This window comes from Bactrocera tryoni, chromosome 2, assembly GCF_016617805.1.
Source record: "Bactrocera tryoni isolate S06 chromosome 2, CSIRO_BtryS06_freeze2, whole genome shotgun sequence".
In the NCBI taxonomy this organism is placed as follows: domain Eukaryota; kingdom Metazoa; phylum Arthropoda; class Insecta; order Diptera; family Tephritidae; genus Bactrocera; species Bactrocera tryoni.
This window is the reverse complement of record NC_052500.1, coordinates 77764262-77788911: the sequence shown is the minus strand read 5'-3', so window position 1 is coordinate 77788911 and position 24650 is coordinate 77764262. Positions and strand designations below refer to the sequence as shown.

Below are 24650 nucleotides of genomic sequence, written 5' to 3'. Positions count from 1 at the left end.
CGAATATCGTAGCAAAGGTGAGCCGAAGTCGAGAAATCCACGTCACAGATGTAGGTTAAGTTGACAGATTTCTTCGACTATTGAGGTGTGGTGTACTCCGAATTCCTTTCGACCAGCAAGAAAGTCAACAAGAAATACTATTTGGGTGTTATGCGTCGCATTGATTCTTCGTCAGTTTGAAGATATTAAACGTGAATCGCTACGCGCATTGAAGGCTATTCCGGAAAGAGGGGTTACTTTGAGGAGGACGACATAGACTCTATTGAATTAATTAAGAATTTTAAAATTACTAGCAAAGTCTTACTATATTTTGCCCATAGTATCGGCGTTTCCGAGCAGCTTCTTAAAGAGAACAGGACGCGTTCAAGGTTTCAGTTAAAAACTGTTTTATAAAGACGGATACGGCGAACTTAATTCTGCTCGTTCCACTGATAATTTATATATATACAAGGTCTGTCGCAAAAGAAACAGAACTTTTTAAATATAACTGTTTCTGGTGGCGCCACCTATTGGTGGGTATATGAAATAAAAAGTTTGACCTCTTGTTGACATTTCGTAAAAATTTTAAGAGAATTGGATAACTAAAATCGATGTTATCGATCAAAAAGTAACAGCAGCTTTTGGTCATCGTAAAATGCAAAGAGCAAATATTAAATTTTGTTTTAAACTTGGGAAAACGTTTACTGAAACATTTCAAATGATGAAAAAAGTGTATGGTGATCAGTGCATATCCCGTAGTAATATGCATGAGTGGTTTAAGCGATTCCAAGAAGGTCGTGAGGACCTCTGTGACGATCAGAAGTCGGGCCGGCCAAAATCAGTGATTACCCAAAACAATATTGAAAAAGTGCAGGAATTTATTAAGAATGAGCCGAAATCTTTTTTGCGTTACATGGAAATGGAGATAAATATCACCAAAGACTCTATTCATCGCATTTTGATAGATAAATTGGGTCTACGGAAGGTGTGCTCCAAGTTTGTTCCGCACAAATTGTCTGAAAAGCAAAAATTGCTACGAATCCAACATTGTAAGGATTTGATTGAGGAGTTGAGAAAGGACACAAACTACAAATATTCGACTGTGACTGGTGATGAAACGTGGTGCTTTCAATATGATCCCGAAACCAAACGTCAAAACATCCAGACGAGTCATCACCGAAAAAAAGTCGTCTTCAGAAGTCAAAAATAAAGACAATGCTGATTTGTTTTTACGAATCCGAGGGTATTGTACACCGAGAGTTTGTCCCACCTGGCCAAACGATTAATGCTGTGTTTTACCTCGGTGTTATGAAGCGTCTTTTGTCACGCATTCGTCGTGCTCGATCACAATACCGTGAGGCAGGGTCCTGGCGCCTGTTGTACGATAATGCGCCGTGTCATCGGTCGACGCTTGTCACTGATTTTTTGACAAAAAACTCCATATTAACCATTAATCACTCACCCTACTCACCTGATCTGGCCCCCGGTGATTTTTACCTATTTGGAAAACGTTATTTGCCCATGAAAGGATACTGGTTTCAGGACATTTCAGCTATCCAAAAGGCGACGACCGATATTCTCAAGAGCATTCCGAAAAATGACCTCAAACACTCATTTGAAATGCAAATTGACCGCGACATACCTTGTATATACAACATCTCCGATGTTTCCTTCTGGGTACAAACTCAATACCCTATACATTCAGGATATTAATAAACAGTCAAACAAAGCAACAACTCAAGTGGAAAATAATAAATCCATACTTTTATAAATATCAATCGGTAGCAGTACATACATTTTCTAACTACAAAGAAACCAGCAAACAAATAATTTTATTTCTGTTTATGATGACATGCGTATATACATACACTCACAAGTTGAATGTGCATACGCTCATAAGTGCACAATTCATTTCCAAGTGAGATTCCTTCACAGCTGTCTTCTGAAATTGTTCTGTATATACTATAAATCTTTTGCATTGGAGTTGGTGAAGTGTATATTCCGAACAATACTTAATGCACTTGGCATGCTTGTTTGAGGTTAAGGAATAACAATGGCATATATTATGCTATGTAAATATAAGTATATAGATAACATATAAAACATATTATGTGTGGATGTGCGCGAATGAAACGATATAAAGGATAAAATTTCGATCGTTTCAATTTGCGATTTACTTGTACCATTCTTAAGCACGTCAGCGCGACAATGGCCCAAATTTCTGCTTCTGCATTTATACGTATTGTAGTGCTTACACACATACATACACGCATTAATGGAAAAAATGTGGTAACCGGTCGTATTCAATTCAAGGCAGTAGTCTTCAAAACGTGTAAGATAAATTTCGCGCTCAAGTGTATTGAATTTCTTTTTGATTTCCTTACTTTTCACACTCCTTTAAGAACTTTGAAACAGTGATCAAGTGACAGTTAAATTAAATTTTTAAAGCAGTTCGGATTTTAAATGATATTTATTTATTTTTCCTTTCCTTTTATTGTTATAAATAGTTGCATTGCTTCTAAGCGATTTTAGTTAAGCATACTTTCAGGCGTTTTATCGCTGCACGTGCTCTAAACTCACGTATGTGCTTTTACTGGTCAAAGCTTGCCTAGCAAAACAAATGCTGCCAATCAAGCGGTAGTGCCGCTAGAAAGCTGAGCGGAATTTATTAAAGATTAAATGGCTTTAAATTGGCGTTTTGTGGAGTTTTCTGGAATTCCTTCTGAACACGTTGATTATTTAATGTTGAAATTGGTTTTTAGTTGCAGCCTTTGCTAAATTTATTGATTTTTGAGAAAAAGGAAATACTAACGTTTGTCAAATGCTTATATGTGTATATAACTATTTGCTGTTGTCGGTTGTATTTATATTTAGAAGATTAAATATTTTGAAACTATGGTATTATATAGTATAAGTTTCATTGATTTTACTTGGTTTTCTGGGAATATTTAAGTACGTAGTTTTTTTTTTTAGAATTTACTATATTTTTTCAAAGGCCAATCTTATTTCCGATTCAAAGCCTTATTAATCCTATATAAACTGTTATTTGAGTTAATATAGGCACACAGTTTTTCCATTAAATTTTACAATAATTTTACGTACACTTTAGTTATAGGTTCGTCTGAGAGCGTTTCCCAGAACTAATATTTAAGTTAAAGGACCAGAGCGTCAAAATTGGTGTTTACTTTTGCCTTATACTACCTTACTTACTTTAATGAGACGTCCAAGTACCATTTTGTACTGAATAAAACTCTAACTTTGTTGCTGTTTTTACTAATTTTTTGACAAGCAGTGACCAAAGGAACTTTCGACAGCACGAAAAGAAGCTGCCTTTCTTTGGTTTCCCCCCAAAACTAATACGGCTGGGTAAAATGAAGTTGAGCAATAGGTCGTTAGTTCTGTTTTCTCCAAACTGGATAAACTAGCGAAGGAAATGAGTCTGGTAGTGAACGAGGATAGGACAAAATATCTCCGGTCATCAAACAAACAGTCGTCGTACTCGCGACTTGCCTCCCAGTCATAACTTCGAAGTCGTAGCTAATTTCGTCTATCTTGGAACCGAACAAAGACCAAACTCTATAAGTACCTCATTATTCCCGTCCTCCTATAAGGTGTATAAGCATGGACGATGACAACATCTGACGAGTCGACGTTACGAGTTTTCGAGAGAAATGTTCTGTGGAAGTTTTATGGTCCCTTGTGCATAGGCAACGGCTATTATCGCATTCGATGGAACGATAATATTGGCAAAATTCAGCGAATTAAAATACAGGGGCTACGCTGGCTAGGTCATGTAATCCGAATAGATGAAAACACTCAAGGTTTGAAAGTATTCGACGCAGTACCCGCCGGGGGAAACAGAGGAAGAAGACGATCTCCACTCCGTTGGAATGAACGCTTTTCAGAACTCGGTTATACATAAGGTGAAATAAAAAAGAATCCATTATTTTTCAAAAGATGGTTTTAGTATTCTGTATCTCACGTTCCATAAGTATGGTTGAGTTACGCAATGTGGCGTTAAAAAGATAAAATCTTCTAAATGTCTGATTGAGTACTGTTTGAGCATGCGTCGAAAGCTAGACATCAGCAAAGAAAAATACGTCATACTTTACAGTTTTCCTACGTAAAGACGGAAACGAAAGTCAGGCGGCTAAAATTGTAATAAAGGTTATGGATCTAACATAGTAACAACTAATCAAACGCAAATTTGGTTTCGTCGATTTCGTTTCGGTAGTTTTGATATCAAGAAAGCACCACGCTCTAGAAGAGCAATCGTCGAAAATATCGATAAAATAATAGAAGTGATCCAGTGACCAAACCAGAATTGATGGCCAAGAGGATGGTGTTGCTATGGAGGAAATCATCTACTATGAGTGGCTCGCCACCGCCAAACTGTTAATGTTAACTCAGACAAGTATTGTCAAAATTAGAACTTCTGAAGGAAGCAATTGCACAGAATCGGCCAGCTTTGGTCAATGGGAAAGGCATTGTGTCAAATCGGGGCAACGGTGGACTACAAACATTGATAGTTACTTGCCAGAAACTGCGGAAAGTTGCTTGGGTGATTCTTCTTCATCCATTTTCTTTCTGGCACCTGGTATTAAGTGATTTCTTACTACTTGTTCCTATTCATGTTGAATGACTTTTTTGGTGAAAAATTCCGCATCAAGAGAAGCTTGTAAAAATATCCTTCCCAGTTCTTTGTCTATAGAGTCAAGGGTTACTTTGAGAGTGGCATTATGAAATCACCTTTAAAATGACAACAATAAGTTCTCGAATCAAATTTTGACGTATTTGACGTACTTATGTATGTATATCGGATCATTCCAACTGTTCTTAATGAAATCTTCAATGCAATGCAAAAATTTTAGATTTCTTCCTAGAAGACCTTATATTAATAACCAAAAGTACTTTACAAATACAATGGCAATGCAATTAATAGACTCTGCCCACATTTTACGAAGATTTTATGGATCCCTTGAGTGCTTGAGATACTTTAATAACTGAAATGCGAATTTAAAAATGACAAATCGTTTATTAAATGGCACTTAAGTTATGTGCAACCCTCGCCCACCATTACTATAAAATAAATGTAAATATTTATGGTTTCAGTATGAAAGCACTTTAATAAGGCGGTTGTAATTGTAAGACCACACAAATTTGAGCAGAATGCGACAGCTTTAAAGCAAGTGAAATACGCCCCTGAGTTGGTTGGTGTTGGCGGGTGTCACAATTAAAATGCCATAAAAAATCAGAAAAAGGTTGTAATACGTACTGGAGCAAACACATATATTTATATATGTATGTATAATAGGGTGGGCCAAAAAAAATTATTTACAATTTTTTTTTTTTCTTAGAAAAAAATAACGTCGAAATGACGGCAAAAAGTTTTTTTTTAATTCCGTTGGATTTATCCAATAAAAACAACGAAACTTATAGGATTAATATATTTCCTGAGTCGAGATATTATGATATGACAAAATATAAAAGAACATTTAGAAATATTTTTTCACCATTTGAGGTTGGAAATTATTTTTTACGATTTTAGGTTGGGTTTTGACTTCTAATAACTTTTGATTTAGTCACCTTATCAAAAATTATTAGACAATTTTTAAGATCATCAAATTCGCCACAAGAACAGGTTGTCATTTTCAACATACAATAATTTGTTCAAATGCATTAAATATTCAAATAAATTAAGAAAATATTTCTGTGTTATTTATATACAGCTATTTTCATGAAAATTGTAAAGCTGTCCATTTTTTTGAAGAAAAAAGCAAAAAGTTAACGGCTAAAATTTTAAAAACTAAAGTTTTTCGATTAATGAATATTTGGCTGTAAAGCCTTTTTAATACGTCATTATACTGACGTGTAAAAGCTCCATAAAACGCTTCATAGGAATGTGAGCCCGTGCCTCATTGACAACTGCCCAATGTTGTGTTCCACTTGATGGATTGGTTGCTGTTACTGCTCGTTTAACATCTTCCCATAAATTTTCGATTGGATTAAGCTGCACCACCTACGTTGGCCAGGACATTAGGACCGATCTTCTTTGTTACAAACTAATGAGTGGCTAGTTTGGTCGCATGTTTTGGGTCGCTATTCTGCTCAAAGGTCCTTTTTATTAGACATTCTCCAACTTGCAATTGGTAACATAACACCGCTCAGTAGGTTTACATACACTGTTTGGACCAACACCATGATACGAAAAGGAAGCTCATACTGGGATGCTCAGATCATCCATGTTTAAAAGTTTTGGTAGTGTACCTAGAATGCCAAATTTCGTTTGGTAGTGGGCGGACTTGCTCTCTGTACCTTGTTTTTTGAAAAAAGCGGGTGCGCTTACATCAGTCCAAAGCACTTTCGGCCATTTTGTAGGTGGCCAATGGAAATGTTCTTTTCCGCTTTTTATTCATGCAGCACCATGTTTCTTCGGCCAAAAAATTACTTGCCGTGGACTCTTTATCTTCAATTTGTTTGCAAATAGTCGCCTACAATTTGTAAGAGTAGTAACCGACAAATAATTGTTACTCCTTTTTGAGGATTATTTGGGCTTAATTTCTACATATCGTATAATTTTTCCTAAGCTTCGCAATCAATTCACGCTTCTCGAAGGAACAATATCTGGTACAATAGACCCCAGGTTGTGCAATGCGCATTTACTTATCTGTCTACTATTTTTATGAACACAACCTTACATATAGTATATCTTCTTCTTTACTGGCGTAGACACCGCTTATGCGGTTATAGCCGAGTTACCAACAGCGCCGAGATTCCAAGTAAAGCCAGGTATTTCTCCATCTGGTCTTGCACATCACCCTACTAGAACATCCGTTTGAAAGCGAGCTAAAGTGAGAAGGCGACTCATCTCTCCTCAGAGTTGTGAGCTGGGTTTGGAACCCGCCACGTAAAAAACGCTCCCCATTAAACAAACAAAACATCAACAACTTTATATGTGACCTGGTCTACGGAAAGGGGGCTTAGGTGTCAAAAAAAAGGAGAACAATTAATGAGATAACGAGAAACTGTCGATTATTTTTAACAGCTTTTCCCAGAAAACTAGTTTTCGCACGTTAGCTCCCTTTTCGTAGACCAGGTCACATATAGTAAATCAAAAATCACAATGCGGCAGCTGTTAATATTAATATTGAGAGCTCAATGTGCCAGAATTTTATTATCATAATTTTGAATGATGTTTTCAAGATATCTAAGGAAAAATATTAAGTTTTTTTGACCCACCCTAATATACATATCCAAATGAATATATGTAGTGCTGAAAAAAAAATTCATATGAAATTACACGCACAGACTTCTTGGCGCTCCGAAAGCGGCCGCCCACATTTGACGAGATTGATGTCATTGTCATTAAAATAACAAAAGTAAACGCGAGGCGGCACAAGAAGGGTTGCCAACATGCATATTTTACTGGTGGCGGAGTTTTTGCGTTATGCTGCCGCTTTTTTGCACAACAACTGGGCTGGTTCGTTGATGGCTGTCAACAGTTTTCTTTTTATACTTTTGTAATTCGGTATTAACACTTGGCATATGTATGTATGCATGCCGCTACTGTGCAATTATATTGAATAATGTATATGTACATATGTATGTATATAAATGTGTGTATGATTGCATTGGAGTATGAAATTGCTGGTTGTTGCGTAATGCATTTGCTACTGTCATTTGTAGCTGACAGTGAGTTTCGAGTGGCTTAATACATGACGGCTGTTCGCCGTCTGTGAGCCTTTCACTCATGTAGGCCTTTGTGTGTGTGCTCGTAGATGTGAAGATGCAAAGATTAATGCAATAAATCTGTGTAATGCCAAATTGTCAGGAGACATGAGATGTGAAGGAGAGATGATGATCATGTTGAAAATGATAAATGATTTCGAATGCAGACATTTTATGCGCATTAAATTTGGCTTACGCGATAGTAAGCAACTCTGTGCGTCTCTGCACGTGCGTGGGTGTGTGTGTGTGTGAGCTTTAATAGCTTGAATGATGGGATAATGATTTTCTACTACATGTGAAGCAAGCAAGTAGGATATACTATTCATACTGTTACTTGGTTGTTAATACGCTTATGAAGCTTCGGTGCTAAACTTAAGAAATTTTGAAGAGAGCATTTTTGGGGGGATCAGGGTAAATAAAACAGTTTGTTGAGTATATCGTTCAAAGTAGTGAAGGATATGGTAATGTTTGGCGATTTATTCGGTTGAAGATTATATTTTTCTGATAGTCTGTCTTAAAGAAAAGTCTTCTGCGCTGTAGGGCGGCTGCGGAAGCGTTGTGATGCCGGCAACGATGTCTTGTCGGACCCGATTGACCCTTCGTTTGAGTCTCTTGAAGACTTCCACGACTACAACTAGACGTTGACGGTTTGTCTAGGAGGAAAAAATTCATGGTGGACGATGCCTTTGAAGTCAAAAAAGACAATGAACATCGTTTTCACTTTGGATTTGCTCATTCTTCCCTTTTTTGGAGATCCATGACTCGTCACCTGTGATTAGGTTATTCAAAAATTGGGGGTCACTTTCACACTTATTCAAAAAGATCTTTGTCTTGATTTTTATTGAACACTTTGGTGTTCAAGTATATGCTATAGTGGTACGATCAGCTTTAGACAATAATCTATGAAACATTTCTTGAAGCTAGCTTGTGAAATAAAAAATCTTTCCATACAAGACTTGGGTTTGATCGGTCAGTTTGTATGACAGCTATAACTCATAGTAGTCCGATATCGGTTCTGACAAATGTTGGGGAAGAAATAACGTGTACAAAATTTCAGATCGATATCTCCAATACTAAGGTACTGGGTTCGTCTATATAAACAATATATAGTAAAGGGTCTCCGACATTATCTTCTGGAAGTTAAAAACTTCGTGACAAACATAATACACACTGTGCAACTAGAAACGTCAACGTCTTCACTTAAATAATTTCTGAACAGCAAATAAAACGTCTATAGCTGATTAAAAATAATGGTACCAATATCTGCGTCTCTGTCGCAGAGACGGTATAGAGAACTGACTGAATTTAAGGAATCAGAAACCGATATTTTGTCTCAGAAAAAAGGCTAAGACAATTCTCATGAGACTGTTGATCGAATATACTAAAAAAAATTAATGTATTTACCATCTGATCAAATTTGACCCGGATTAGTTTATTTAAGCTTCGTGAAAAGAGATTAAGACGATTCTCATGAGACCGCTGACCCATCAGATTAAGAAAAATTTAATATACCATCTGATCAAATTTGACCCGGACTGGTTCATTTAAACTTCGTGCGCAAAAATGAATCGATGTATATTCTTTCCTGGAAAGGTGAATGTTTTTAGGCCCTTGTGAAGTTTTATTTCCATATGTGAGTGTGTTTTGACAGCTGTTCTTTTACGAAGTGAACAGACCGAATGACGATTTTTAGCATAAAAAAAATTGAGCAAAGAGTTTGCTTGGCATTTTGTGGCTTCAACGAAATCACGGTAAAAAACAAATTTAACAACGAATTTGCTTGAATTGATTTGTGTTTCCAATGGAACCACGGCTACGGAATCATTGAAAATATTTCAGAAGTAGTGTCCTTGTACCAGTGAAAGCTGTGAAGTACTTCTGAAGAACTTCTTTCATGCGATTTTTTATCTTTATTATAGACCTGTTTTAATGACGATAACAACAAAAAATTTAAGAAATAGTGTTTAAGAATCGTCGGGTTGGCAATAGGGAGATAGCTAAGGGCTCAACATCTCCTGTGGAGCAGCTGAACGCAGTTTGGTTAATGTTTTGGTTATAAGCGTCTCAATGCTAGGCTCGCTCCAAATAACCTGAATGCGCCGTCACATTCTAGTATGGTGTAGCTACTTTTTGGCCTTAAATAAAACGAGAGTCATCGCTTAGTCACGGTATTGGCCTGATTTGGCTCACTGTGACTTTTTCGGTTTCCGAAATTGAAAAATCAGCTGCAATGAAAACGCCATTGAGCTCGAAAGTATAATTTAATCATGTATTATGGTCAATTTAAATTTGTCAAACACATTTCATTCGGTTGTCGTGTCTAAAAATTTCCGAAAAACCTTAAAAAATCAATAATGCGAACAAATACACTCACTGAAAAGCAAATCACCCAGCAATGAAGCTTGCCTTCGGCACTTCACTGAAAAGCAAATCACCCAGCAATAAAGCTTGCCTTCGGCATGCAGTCAGTCAAGCAATTAAATTCTATAATAATCATAAAAGGATTTTAATTTGCATTTAATTAAATTAAGGCTTGTTTTATGGAACGGCAATAAAATGCTGGCGTTTTGTGCGACAGAGTGTAAGCAAAGTTCGTACGCAGCTATTTTGTAACAACATATGTATGTGTGTATGTATGTATGTACATATGTATGTATGCATGTACTACTGTATTTTGCACACTTACGGCACATATGCGTAAGTGGAAGCAATGAGTATGGTATTAATGAAAACTTTATAGCCACACATATCTGTGTGTGAAAATGAGTATAGGCCGCCGGCAAGAAGTAGCAGTGTTAAAGCTCTAGAGAATATACAGAACGACGAATCATACATAATTGTACCACAAATTCATATGTGTAAGCATATGTAAATATATACATATTTATATCTAAAGCATGTGCTGACATCGCAGCTGATATGGCAGTCGTTAGCGCCGAAATGTATGCTACATATAAAAACAAAAGTCGCCAACGAGGCAAAACACTTGACTTTTGTGCCTTGGCGGCGTCTGCCTGTGTTTTCGGGTTCCAAAATTTGTAGATACACAAAAGTTTCCGGTTGTCAATTAGAAAATACTTTTCACTGCTAGACTATAGCACATACATGTATATAATATTTCGGCACTTGAAAACACATCTGCAGACACACACACATATATGTTGTTGAGTATTTGCCTAAAGCGACCAGCGCACATTTGCTCCGACTCCTTGCTGTCTCATCAGCAGGCAAACGTTGCAAATTTATTATGCGAAAATTAAATTAACCTCATCAACAACCTGGTGCAAAGCGGTGTGAGTCACGAGAAATTTAACCCCCAGCGCTGTAAAGCGGCGCTATGAGTCATTGATGTTGTGCTGGCGGGCTTTCTACGCTGGCACGCCTAAAAGCATGCTGCTGTAGGGAAATTATATTATCTACACGCTTGTTATGCAGCATCAAATCAATGTGGCTTGCAGAAATGGAAATTTCCGGGTAGCAGTGAACGTATAACAGTTAGTGTATGGAAGTTTTCATGTATTTTTTGTGAGAGATAAGATGAATTTTGAATACGTTAATGCATTGCAAAGAAAAACCTCAAACAGAAGTAAGAAAATTGGAAACAAATCAAGAGTAAATGAAGTCCCTTGGGCATGGCAAATCACAAAAGTAATTATTTTATGCATTGCGATGAGCTGTAGTGATGACAGTTTGATAGAGTAAAATAAGAAAAATTAAATTAATAATAAAGTAAATTTGAAAAGCTTTAAAATGAAATGAAAAAATTAAAAAATACATAAAAAATCGTAAAAAAATCGATAATATAATAAAATAATTAAAAATATTTAAGAATAAATTTATAAAAAAAATTATAATAAATCAAAAAAAAAATTTTTTTTTTTTATCAAAACAAACTTTAGAAAATAAAATATTTAAGAATAAGTTTATAAAAAAATTAAAAATTTCTATAAATCTAAAAAAAAAATTAAAAACAGCAATAAAAAAAATTATTTAAAAAACCTCTAAAAATATTATAAAAAAATCTTAAAAAAATAAAAAAATCTTAAAAAAAAATCTATAAAAAAGTTTTAAAAAAATCTATAAAAAAAGTTTTAAAAAAATCTATAAAACAAGAGAAAACGTTAACTTCGACTAAACCGCAACTACAATATCCTTAATGGGTGGATTTATTATAGCATAAAAGCGCATAACAACATTTTTATTTGGATTTTGATCGTTCAGTTTGTATAGCAGCTATTTGCTATAGTGGTCCGATTTGAACAATTTCTTCCCAGATTATAGCACTGTCTTGTATTGCAATCTATGCTAAATTTCGTGAATATAGCTTGTAAAATAAAAGATTTTTCCATACAAAGACTTGCTTTTGGTCGGTAAGTTTGTATGACAGCTATATGGTATACTGAACCGATCTGAACGCTATATTCGCAGATTATAGCGTTATCTTCGACAATAATCTGTGCGGAATTTCATGAAGATATCTCGCCAAATAAAAGCGTTTTCTAAATAAAGCCTTGGTTATGATCGGTAAGTTTGTATGGCAACTATATGCTATAGTGGTCCGATTTGAACAACTTGTTCCGAGATTATAGCACAGTCTTGTATTATAATCTATGTTAAATTTCATGAAGATATCTCGTCAAATAAAATAGTTTTCCACACAAGGACTCGATTTTGATATACAAAATATAAAATTAATTCCTGCCTTCCATTGAATATTCCCAATTTCCGCTAAAAAATTGAGCAAGAAAAAAAAATTGCGAATTATTTTTCATAGCTATTGCTAATTGCTGGTTAGTTAGCGTCCATTTACTATTTCACTTCATTTACGACTGTTATAGCACGCGCAAATAGCAGCTAACAGCCACTGCTCTACATAACCTCTGGGGTGTTATGAAGCATAAATGTCAACGCTGCCGGCTCGAAGTGGCTAAAGGGTGTGGACATGCCAATATGCAGGCACATACGTGTACATTCATATATACCAATAATTTTGGATGATAATATCAAGGGATGGGTAGCGGTCAATTTAGTCAGCACACATATGGATATATGTATTTATGCGTGTATGTGGCGTTTCCTATTAATTTTGCTGACATAACAGCAGGGCACGTATAAAGAAGGTACTGCTTTAAAAAATATTTGTTTTTATTGCTAATGGGTGGTGAAAGTAGTTTAATCATGATAAATGCTTTAATGGTCATATATACAATGCATTGAATTCTGTCTGTATGGACTTAAGAGTTTACATGTGTATACATATGTATATATGTAGGTATATATAATACTTGTATTGTTGCATTATAATATAGTATGTTGTTTCAGTATTGAATTTCATTTCCATAATTGCTTGCATGTTCATGCTAAAGGTGAATGCTCGCTTCATTTTTCCACGTTTAAAGTTTGCTTAAGGGTTGCCATGTGGCTTGCATTTGTTGTTTTTGATAACACTAGTTTACAGTCATTTTGCGACTGTAATATTTAGTGGCTATTTCTTGCTAATTTTTGGTTGATAAAGCGAAAATCATAGTAAAAATCTGCTAACATGTAGGTTTTTTTGTGTTGTGGTGTAGGAGTGTAGGGATCACTAAAATGACAAAAATAGCTGTAAATGATGAACAATTTTTGAAATCAAAATCGAAATCAGGTCACCTCAAATATCCCACAGACCTCTTAAGGAGTAATACTTGTATACAGTAAAAATTTAAAAAAATCGATTTTTTCACAGTTAAAAGATACCATAATCTCTGAACAAATTTTTAGATCAATAAGTTTAAAAGTTTTCTCAGGAAATATTCTGGAATATTCGCATTCTTTGGTCGTGTAGCTATTTAACTTATCAAACCAAAAATTTTCCTTCAGATTTGTTGAGTAGTGCAATCGATGATTACATTTTATGACAGAATGAAACTACTTTTTGGGAATTCGACTTCAAGAACTTAGAGTTTAGATTATGTTGTATAAAAAATTAATTGGGGAAAGAATTTTGTTGAGTTAAACTTCAAATTTGTTCTAAGCTCGGATTTTTTTACTCGTTATCCTTCAACTATATAAAATACTCAAAAAATACTTTTTTCTTCCATTTATTTTGTATCACAATAGCATATATAATTACTAAAGCAGGTAAATATATATTATGCTGTAATCCTTCTACTTATGTATATGTACTTATATTTCTTATAATGCTTACATAGAACATAACATACATACATAGCGCTCTTATAGAAGTTATTGAATTTTTAGACGAAAAAAGCTCAACAGCATCATATTGCACGAGGATTGACTAGTATAACATTCATATCGTCTCCTAATATGCAGAACAGCGTATCATCAAAAAATTCGAAATCGAGTTTTTTATTGCTTACGATTCACTATATCATATTACATATATGTAGCATAAAATTTTCAGCTTCCGCTGTCAGATGTAACCAATATATGAGCATTTTATGTATAACCACTTTATAACCATTGCATAACCAATATATTACTATTTTATAACCAATATATAACCGTTTTATAACCAATATATTACCATTTTATAACCAATATATAACCGTTTTATAAACAAAACTAAATTTTTTTTCAATATAAGAACTTCGCCTGCAAACTTATGAAAAGTGATGTTACGTTATTTTTTATTTTTTTTTTGTTCTCTGTAGCTTTTAATTGTTTATTTATCGTTTTTATTATAAATTCTAATTCTCATTCCCCAACAGTTAGCTAAATATTTTTTACAAATAAGTTAAAATTAGTAACCAAAAGTCTTTGAAATTTTTTTTTAATCGCTCAATTTTCTTCCTCCTTTAAAAATGGCAACTATTACTTGGTAAAACTCAACTTCAAAATAGCACATAATTACCAGCATTTTGACTAGAAAGCCAAATTAAATACTGAGTCAGCTACTACTCTTTTTGGCAGCTGAATTCGGACGGCCACTCCCTCAGTTTATGAGATATCGATATGAAGCTATCCACACGTCTCTTCCTCTCCATGAAACTGCCGTTTACGGAGATATTCGATGGCTATATAGCGGTCATACAAATTGGTCCATCAAAGTCAACCAATTGTATGGAAAACTTTTTTATTTTATAAAATATCTTCACGATATTTGGTATGGATTATTGTCTGAGACAGTGCTACAAAATATAAACAAATTGTTTAGATCGCACCACTTTATCATATAGCTGCCATACAAACTGATCGATCGAAATCAAGTCCTGGTATGGAAAACTTTTTTATTTTATAAGATATCTTCACGATATTCGACACAGAACTTAATCCCCGAACAAATTGAGCATATCGGACCACTATAGCATATAGCTGCCATACAAACTGATCGATTAAAATCAAGAAAAATATCTTTGAATCCCCTTCTTTGCCATAAAAATTGCACCAATGTAGGGTATAATAATAGCTTTAGTGCAGCCATATTTTTTTTAGAACATTGGCAACTCTGTTTACAAAATTTTATTTTATCAAGAAGTTTAACGTAGCATCTCGGTTAGTAACATTGTATATTTTGGTTACTTAATACTGTGTTCGCATAGAAGTATAGTTTATATGAATATGGTTTTTGGAATTCAAATTTAATTTGTAGTGCTAATGTTGGCCTGGAAGGTACAAAAAAAATCAAATAAAAATGATATAAAAATCTTTTCGAAAATATAGTTTTCCAAAGCGGTTATTATACTCGTATGAACCTTTCACGTTTGAGTGCACAACTTAAATTCTCCCCTAATTCCACTTAAGCTGCTCTTTCACTCACAGTTATATTTAATATACAGTATACTTTAACTATACTCGAAATTGTGATTTCATTTGAAAAATAAAAGCACGTTGATTTCTAAGAAATAGTAGGGTATCATAACGCTTGCGTAACTGACAAAATATTCAGTTGCCAAAATATATCTTAATTTCTCATATTTTTTTTTTGTTAAAGCTAAGTTTTTAAAAAAATATTTTTTTTTTGTTGAATTACATTTTTCTTTAATTTAATTAATTATATTTTTAATTTAATTTTTTAAAAATATGCTGTAATGATTAATTTTTTTTTAAATTAAATTTTTTTTTGTTTTAATTTTTAAAAATTATGCTTTTATGATCATAATTTGAATTTTTATTTTTATAAATTTTTTTTTTTTTTAATTACTTACGCGTGGAGTGTATAGCCACCATTATGTATGTATGAAGCTTAAGTGGTAGTGTTAGTAGCACAATATTACAGGCAGTGTAGGACGGTATAGAAATGCAACGCTGCGCAGCGAAATGCACCACTTCTTTTGCCTTTCAAAACTCAACTAATATTATATAAAATGTTGATTAGTTTCTAGTTAAAGTTGTTTTAAAGTCACGAGCCACTTGGCGAGTTGAAAATTCCTGCACAACACACTTGAATGGGCAAAAGATCACACCGGAATGCTGAAACAGACTGTTACCGAGACGAACACAATACCATCTGACGGACGGTTGCAACACAAACTGCGGCGGCGGCGGCGTTGACAAAAAATGTGGCAAACAACATAACGATGGCGAAGCGACAACAACAACACCAATAACAACGTTAGCGACAGACACAAACAAAACACATACACTACAACAGCGAACGACGGCTATATACTCGACGCCTGCATGTGTGTGTGCAGCAACACATAAAAGAGGACATTGGACGAAGAAGGACGTGGAAAATATGTGAAAAATGTAAAATGTTCAATGATGATGAGCTGTGCCAGTGGCGAAAGGCTTATAGAGACGTGCTGCAAAAAGCAGTTTTGTAGCACACTTTTAGGCGTGTATGGCAAGTGGCTTTTTACTTATGCACAAATAGGAGACTGAAGCACGTTGTTTTGCGCAAATTTTTAGTTATTGGGTGTGTGTTGTAGTATGTAACGGAATTTTCGGTTAGGTGTGCGCAAGTATTTGCCGTTAGTTTTAGTTGTTGCTGTTGTTCGCCGCATAGTTACAGTGTAACGGGGCGATGGTATTACAACAAATCTACAAAATTGTTGTTGTGTAATAGTGTTGCACAGCGAAAACGCTTGCACGTCACTTGCATAAGCACACAAACACAAATACCAGCAAATACAATAACAAATGTAAACACAAACAACTACAAATGCAAGAGCAAACAACTACAACTGCAAAAGCGCGACATGGAAACACCAATACAAGCAATCAAATGTATATTCATATTCATGAGTATCGAAGTAGAACTGTGCAACAACAACAAAGTTGCAAACAAGAATATTACCGTGCAGATTGAGCTGTTGTGTTGACACTCAGCGCGCACAGTGTTCTATAATTGGCTAATTTGCACGCAAAATGGCTTTTTCGTTGCCAAAAATTTTGTGAGTGAGTCATTTTTGTTTTCATCAGAATTTTATAAAATACTCTTCACAAATAAACATGTTTTCCATACAAAGAGTTCATTTTGACGGATCAGTTTGTATGGCAGCTATTTGCTATAGTGGTCCGATCTGTATAAGTTTTTTAGTGACTGTACCATTACCTTGGACAATAATGTATACCAAATTTCGTGAGCATAGTTTGTCAAATATATACGTTTTGTGTACAAGGAATTGATTTGGATCGGCCAGTTTGTATGGCAGCTATATGCTATAGTGGTCCAATCTTTACAAATTTTTTAGTGGTTGTACCGTTACCTTGAACAATAATGCATGCTAAATGTCGTGAGGATATCTTGTCAAATAAAAAAGTTTTTCATATAGGGATCTGATTTGGATCTATCAGTTTGTATGACAGCTATGTGATACAGTGATCCCATAGCGGTGGTTCTGACAAATGAGCAGCTTCTTGCGAAGAAAAAGATTTGTGCACGATTTTAGAACGATATCTCAACACTTGAGTGACTAGCTCGAGTATATACAGGAAGGGAGACAGACACGACTAAATCGGCTCAGCTTGTCACGCTAATCATTATTTTTAAGGTCAAAGGTTAAAGCCTCAATGTTACTATCTATATATACAATATATATATGTATATGGGACTCTGAAGCTTTTTTCTGGGTCTTTGTTTACATACTTCGTGGCAATCTTAATATACATACCTTTTCATAATATAAAAATATATATATATGTATATAAGTCATCTTATTATATAGGATTCAGGACTTAGAAGCCTATTTTGATAAACATCGAATAATAAGGTATAACTGATCCCAATTTCTCTCGAAATCCACTCAAAAGTTGCGTTTGCCATTTCCACTCTCACTGCACTCCCATTTCCTTTATATATCTCAACTTTTTGGCTAACTGCTTTCCATCATTTAAATTTCTAAAAAAAAGTTTTTATATTTTCAATAATTTGTTGACACTGTGTAGCCTCTTTTTGCCTTCAATTTGTGTGCCGTTTGTTGCCAACGTCACTGTTGCTGCCAACTTTTGCGACCCTCTCGTTCTTTTTTCTATGCGCCACACGAGATTTCAAGTATACTTCAGCGTGTGGTTGTGGTTGTAGGAGTTCAGACGGTAGTCGACAAAATGGGGAATTAGTAAGAAAACCGAATTATTAGACGCCTAAAAGGCAGCTACAAGTCAGCAACTCCATAGAGACATACCTAGGCACAGATACATACAAGTATGGATATATATGTGTGTGTGTGAGCAATGTGATGTAAAGCAAATGGTGAAATGCATTTAAAGGATAATAAATGGATAAAATGGAATAGAAGAATAGCGCAGCGGAAGTGGCGAATATTCTAGTGTGTCAAGCAAACAAAATACGAGAACAAAAACGAGGTGTTGAACGAGTGGTCGTTGCTATATAATACATATACATATACACTGAGAGAAATTGAGGTGTAAGTGATGTGGAAAAATTGTATATGATGATAAATAAAGTAAAACAACAAATAACAGATGTGTAAATCGACTCAGATCGTAACGGTGATTATCTATATATATGTACAGTGTCGGACGAAGAAAATAAAAAAAAACGTAATGAAATAATATTCGATTGCAAATTATTTTTTTACGGCATCGTTTTTGGCTATCTTTTTTGTTTGTGGATTGTATGGCATCTTATGCGCATAGTTGCTAGGCTTGGTTTTTTGGAATTTCCGGGGTAGACCTCACTAAACTACATGTGCAGGCGAAAATTTTATTAGAATTCCGTCGTTCCGAGATCCATACAAGTCAGTTGCCACAATTAGGGTGGATACTGTAGGTCTAATTTGTTATCTGTCAGTTAGGAGACGTCTGGTTGAAAATATACTTTGTAGAAGAACAGCTCCCGCTTACGCCGTTATAACCGAGTTGAAAGTCGAATGGAATGACCCAATATAGCTAAAGAAATTGCGTAACGTACTATGGACAGAAGAAAGCAAGGTAAATTTAGTGGTGGTAAACGTTGGAAAAATCCACCTCAAATACTTTGCAAAAACTTCTAAGTACGCATGTGGAAACATCACAGAAGTAATGATTCTTATGGGAACCAGGCAGAATGCAAGATGCCTCTAAAGTGAAAGTTTTAACAGAACAAAGATCCAAAACATACACCGGCTCTTGCACGAAATTGGTTTCTTCATAATAAAATAGACGTTTTCTGGCCTTCACTATCTCCGGATCTGAAAACGATAGAGAACTTGGGAAAACTTGTCGAACAAAAAATTGGAAGCGTTAGATCGAAAAACAAGGAAGAATTGAGCCAACAATAATAGTTGGGATAGATGGTTTTATGGTTTTTTATTTTAACAGGGACTGCTCTTATTTTTTTTTGTCCGACAGTATTTTATAGGGTTTCTGACGAATCCTTCTGTATGTTACAAACTTAATATATCCCTTTTCAGTAGGACTGAGAAATTTACATAATTAAATCATATTTTGATATTTTGGGAAATTGTCTTTTCGTAAAAATGTAAAAATACACATTTTAACGGGGTTTTCGGCCAACATATTTTCGTTAATTTTGCGGAGAAGTGCTGAAATAAATGAATACATAGTAAGACCTTACAACACTTACAAGTCCGAAATATTGAAATTCCGATATTTTCGTCGAGTTTATTCTCTTTACTATTTTTATTACTTATTTCTTTGACTTAAAGGTTCTAAAACTATACAAGCACTTTTACTTTACTCAAATCACTAGCTTCTACCAACCAAGCATACTTTTAGGCTGAGAAAGCTCTTTGGCCCTCTTATCTGTGGTGCTTTTAAAGCTTAGCCCACCCACTATCTCAAGTATATCTGCATACACTAAAGCAATGCAACTCTACAACAGATTGCAGCACAAACAAAATCATTGAAAATTGCAAAGCAAAGATATTGAGTGTCATGCAGTGCCTCTAACCAACGCACTACACTGCTATTGGTTTTGAAGTTTCTAACAAAACGAAATTAATCGATAGCGTTGCCAACCACGTTTTCTACACTGCAAAGCGAATTTCCATTGCCGCATTGTGCTTTCGTCATTTGCCACCTATTCATCCATAGAGTTAGTAGTACTACGGTGCTTTCGCTAAAGGACATAGGTCAAAGCGCCGCCAACGATAAACGAGTAAATGCGGCACAAAAGCGTGGAAAGGCAAAACTGCTAAAGCAGTGAAATTTGCAAAATATTGCAAATGCCGGCTACGGCTGACAGCGGCAAATACAAATGTTGCGCAAGCGGCCAGTAACAGCGCTGTTCGCGAGCAAACCAACAAGCTTAAAGCCGAAGCAATTAAAAAACTGAAACTGAAAGGCGGTCACCATTTGACAGTAATAAGTTAAAAATTTCGCCAACGTGTTGTCAAGTCGCGCCACCAACGGGGGCCAAACCTATCCTCGCCTGCATGTCTGCCATAAGCTATGTGTCGTCTATGTCGAGTTCGTGCCACCACAGTTATGTTGTACGGTGCAAAGTCATGCCATGCCGACATGCCGTTCGTTTTGTCTCGCGATTCACTTCGCTTTGCCGGTAAAAAATTTATATGTAATTTGTTGCATGTTGCATGTTGCACGTTTTGACGTTACGCGCATGTTACTACAGTTGTTGCACCTATGTCTTATACATAGATAGCTGAAGAAATCTCATGTAGTGGCGCATATGTCTGCAGCGTCTACTAAAATGTTATTATTGTTGCTTATTTTTTCCTTTTCAAATTAACCCATTGCTGCTTGGCTGGGTCGCTGTCGGTTGCTCGTGTTTGTCGGCGTTGCCGTGACCGCCTCGCTCGCTGTTGATGAATCATCGCCGTCTTTACTTGTTGTTTGTTTATTTCATTTCCTTTTCACAACTGCTTATGCCTTTCATATAAACAGTTATGTATTACGGATTTTCTCTTTTTCGCCGTCATTTTCCATACACGTGCTTTTCCGCCGTTTCGCAGCAAATCGTTGTTACCTAGCATTTCGTTGCTGCCGTCGTTCGTGTTTTCGCCGCAAAATGCTCGAGTGCGCTACACCCAGTGAGTCATTGGATGCGCACAAATACGAAAGCAGCTTGAAGGAACAGTGTTATATGTTTCAGTTATATATTAGGTAGGGTACATAGCGGCATATTCATGATGATTTTTATTGTAGTAAAACTTAGTTTTGCGCACTACCTCTGATATATTTCTCTAACATTTTCAGAAAATAACTCCAAAACTCGAATGCATTTAGAGCACAACTAAATTTAGAGTTATCGATTATTTTCCAACTTGCTCATAAATGAAGAGTAGAGAGTTCTACATATTGTGTCCTTTTCGGCTATAACCGCATAAGTGTGCCTACGCCAATAATGAAGAAGAAGGAGAAGAAGAAGAACTAGAGTTCCAGAATTGTCGACATTTTCTCGAAGGTCTTTGAATCGTTTCCAAAACGTAATTTTCGACTCAATATCACTTTTTCTTCCTCAACTATCACGAGACTTTCTATAATTTGTTAAAAGATAACTTTTATGTTCATAAAATTAGAAATAGCCAAGTCAAGGAGTGTACGTCCTCACAAGCAGCAGCAACAAACTATTTTCATATTAAACTTGTCTGGTTGGTTCATAGGAAATTATAAAGCCAATAAGCTTGCAAGGAAAAGTACCCATACCCAAATTCGATCAGGATGAGAACGAGCAAGGATTCTCCTGTCTTCGTGTATTTGGGCGCTGGATGTTGTTGTTGTTATAACGGTCATCTAGTCCCCGTTAGGGTGATATGATTCAGATAAGTTGTTATCGAGGTAATCCAACGGTAGGTCTAAGAATCGTGCTGTTTCAACGGGATTGGACCATGAGGAAAGGGGGCTCAGATGTGAAGGGTTAGCTGGACATGCAAAGACGTTGCATGCTGGACATATATGTATTTGGTATGTCGAGGTTGATTCTGGATAAGTAGGACTTTACCATGCTGCAGCATCCAGAACGAAGCTGCGCAAGGGTCCCTCGTGATTCTCGCGGCAACTTGAGCTCGTCGTCTGCAGGATGGTTTTTTGACGCCAAGACACTTTCCTGGCTCCGCTGTGAATGGCGGTCAGTGTATGATTGAAGTTAGTTGCGTCCGAAATCTGGTGGGTGTATTGTCTTATATCGTCGACGTAGTTCAGGAAGGACCTCTTGTTGCTGCTGAGACGCATCCCGTTATAGTTCAGAGTGCAGTGTACTGGCAGACATGCAGCTTCCTCGTCTGCGTTTCACTGCATCCAGGCGACCATATTGGTGTGGAGTAGTTAAGGACCGGCCGATTGCGTTGTATTTTGACAACAACGTTTCTTTATTTTTGCCTCACGTGTTGCCGGCTAGTGACTTGAGGAGTTTGTTGAGGCTCTGTACTTTGGCAATAATCGCGGTCGTATAATGAGTGAAGAGCACAGGCTGTTGAGTTTCACACCTCAGACCCTAGGACTATTGACAGTCGGAAATTTTACCGCCATCAACTGCAATATTAAGGTTAACTCTGTACTCCTTCGTCTAGTTTGTGAATATGTTGGCTGTGGATTAGGTTGCGGAGTGTTAGATTCCATGCATCGAAGAAGCGAGAACGGTCGAAGAGATAGCCATTATCATGCAATCCACCACCACACCACCCTGCGGAACTCCCTATTTAATTGTTCTGAATTTAGAGAGAGCACTGGTTGCGAAAGCCTTCTGGCCCACAGTGTAACGCAAAAGGTCCATTAAACTGTTAGGTTTTAGCAAGGTTCACTTCGTCGCAGTGATAGGTATCTTAATTTGGCACTGTTTCCCGGAACTCACACGGTATGGCTAAAGTTTATGAAGGACGCATTAATACAAATAAGATGGAAACATCCAAACACTTTCTCCTCCACTGTCCAGCTTCGCTAGACTAAGGTTGAGGCATACCTTCTATGAAGCCGGCAACTTGGCGGAAATTTATATTAGCCGCCTCAATAAATTTGTGCCATGCTCTATGCAATTTGTCGATATGTGACGTTCTTTACGGTCAGTAAGGAATATTATTTGGCAGATTCATACATTTTTCTTCGCGACATTGCACCATCACATTGTGACTGACTTTTTGGTCAAACACTGAACGAGAGTCATCCTCGTACATCGTATTCGCCACATTTGGGTTACTGTGACTTTTTTCTGCTTTCGAAACTGAAAAATCTTCTTCGGAAAACACCTTGAGAGTCCATTGAAGGCTTCAAGAGTCATTTGTTAATGTAGTGAAGGCGACGCTTATGGGAAAAATGGATTGTTCATTGAAATGCTTACGTCAGCAAGCAGCGAGGAACCATAACGGCTCTTGAAAAGTTGCAAGATGATCTACTACAACTAGATATTCAAAAGCTGCCATTGCGTCCAAAGGTTTGGTGTGGTTTGTGGGCCGGTGGAATCATAGGTCAATATTTCTTGAAAAATGATGCTGGTGAGAACGTATGAGTCAACGAATTTATTGACAGAACACTTCGGTGAGCAGATAATTTCACGTTTCGGGACGGCCGATAGGGCACCAAGATCGAGTGATATCACACCGTTAGACTTTTTCTTGTAGGGATATGTAAAGTCGGAAGTCTATGCTTGAACGAGTCATCGAAAATTGGAATAATTGGATGAACCTTTCGAAACGTAGCCGCGGTCAACGATTGAAAGAGATAATGATGTTCTTTCGAATGATAATAAACATTCCCCATTAAATTTGAAGTTTCTGTGATTTTTCTTCAATAAAGTAGGGAATTTCGAAGTGGATCACCCTTTACATTATATTTCATATCCATATTTCACTGTCACTTGAATACAATCAACCGTTGCTACTAACCAAGCAATTTCTGGCAGCTCATTAGTCATTCTCGGCTAATCACAATATCTCAATTAGTACAAATTTTAACTGATTGTAGTCAAATTTGGCACACTCTATGCACGTAATTATGATTACAAACCATTGATTAAACATCAACGAAGTTGTTGTTATTACCAGATATTGAAAATACAAGCAATATTTACCTGAGCTGTGCTGGAATTACGTAATAATGCAATTTACAGTTACTAACTACACATGTATTTATAGGCGCATAATCTTGTATTTGTAGACAGTACAATGGTATATCTACATGTGTGTGCAAATATTTAGCCACATATACATACATACATAAATAAATACATATGTATGTGAGTTACTACGTAATTTTGTGGAACTCATTATTATTATTATTAATGCTGATGGAAATTTCGATTCACTTTTCGTTGACTATTGCTGTTATTGTTGTTTTATGTGCATATTATATATATTTATTGATTTTACTTACGCAGATTAATTTTACGATATTTATTACATATGTAGTATATATATTTATATATCAGTTGGTGGAACTTTGCACTTACCTAGAAAGAGAAAAGAAAACAGGAAATTAATTTTTATTTATATTCATATGTGTGCTTAAATGTTTATACATACATATGTATGAAGTTATAAATTTTCTGAATTTTGCTGCCCATTTTATTTTCAAATTAATTTTTAATAAACAGCCCTTCGTGCCGCTCCCAATTTCTCTGCCATTTATTTGTAATGACTTTA

The 24650-nt window shown here is 35.8% G+C and overlaps 1 protein-coding gene across 4 annotated transcripts in view; it reads right to left on the bottom strand.

Annotated features, from left to right (window-relative positions):
* LOC120767746 (stathmin) overlaps positions 1 to 24650 on the bottom strand; it is a 239615-nt gene that overhangs the window by 24379 nt on the left and 190586 nt on the right. The window contains exon 1 of one of the 4 annotated variants that reach the window (XM_040093961.1): positions 15858 to 16113. The exons of the other annotated variants lie outside the window; for them this stretch is intronic. Coding sequence (XP_039949895.1) covers positions 15858 to 15879 — 22 coding nt within the window. The 5' untranslated portion in view covers positions 15880 to 16113. Of the gene's footprint in view, positions 1 to 15857; positions 16114 to 24650 lie in introns of those variants that run through there. 4 annotated transcript variants of the gene reach the window in all.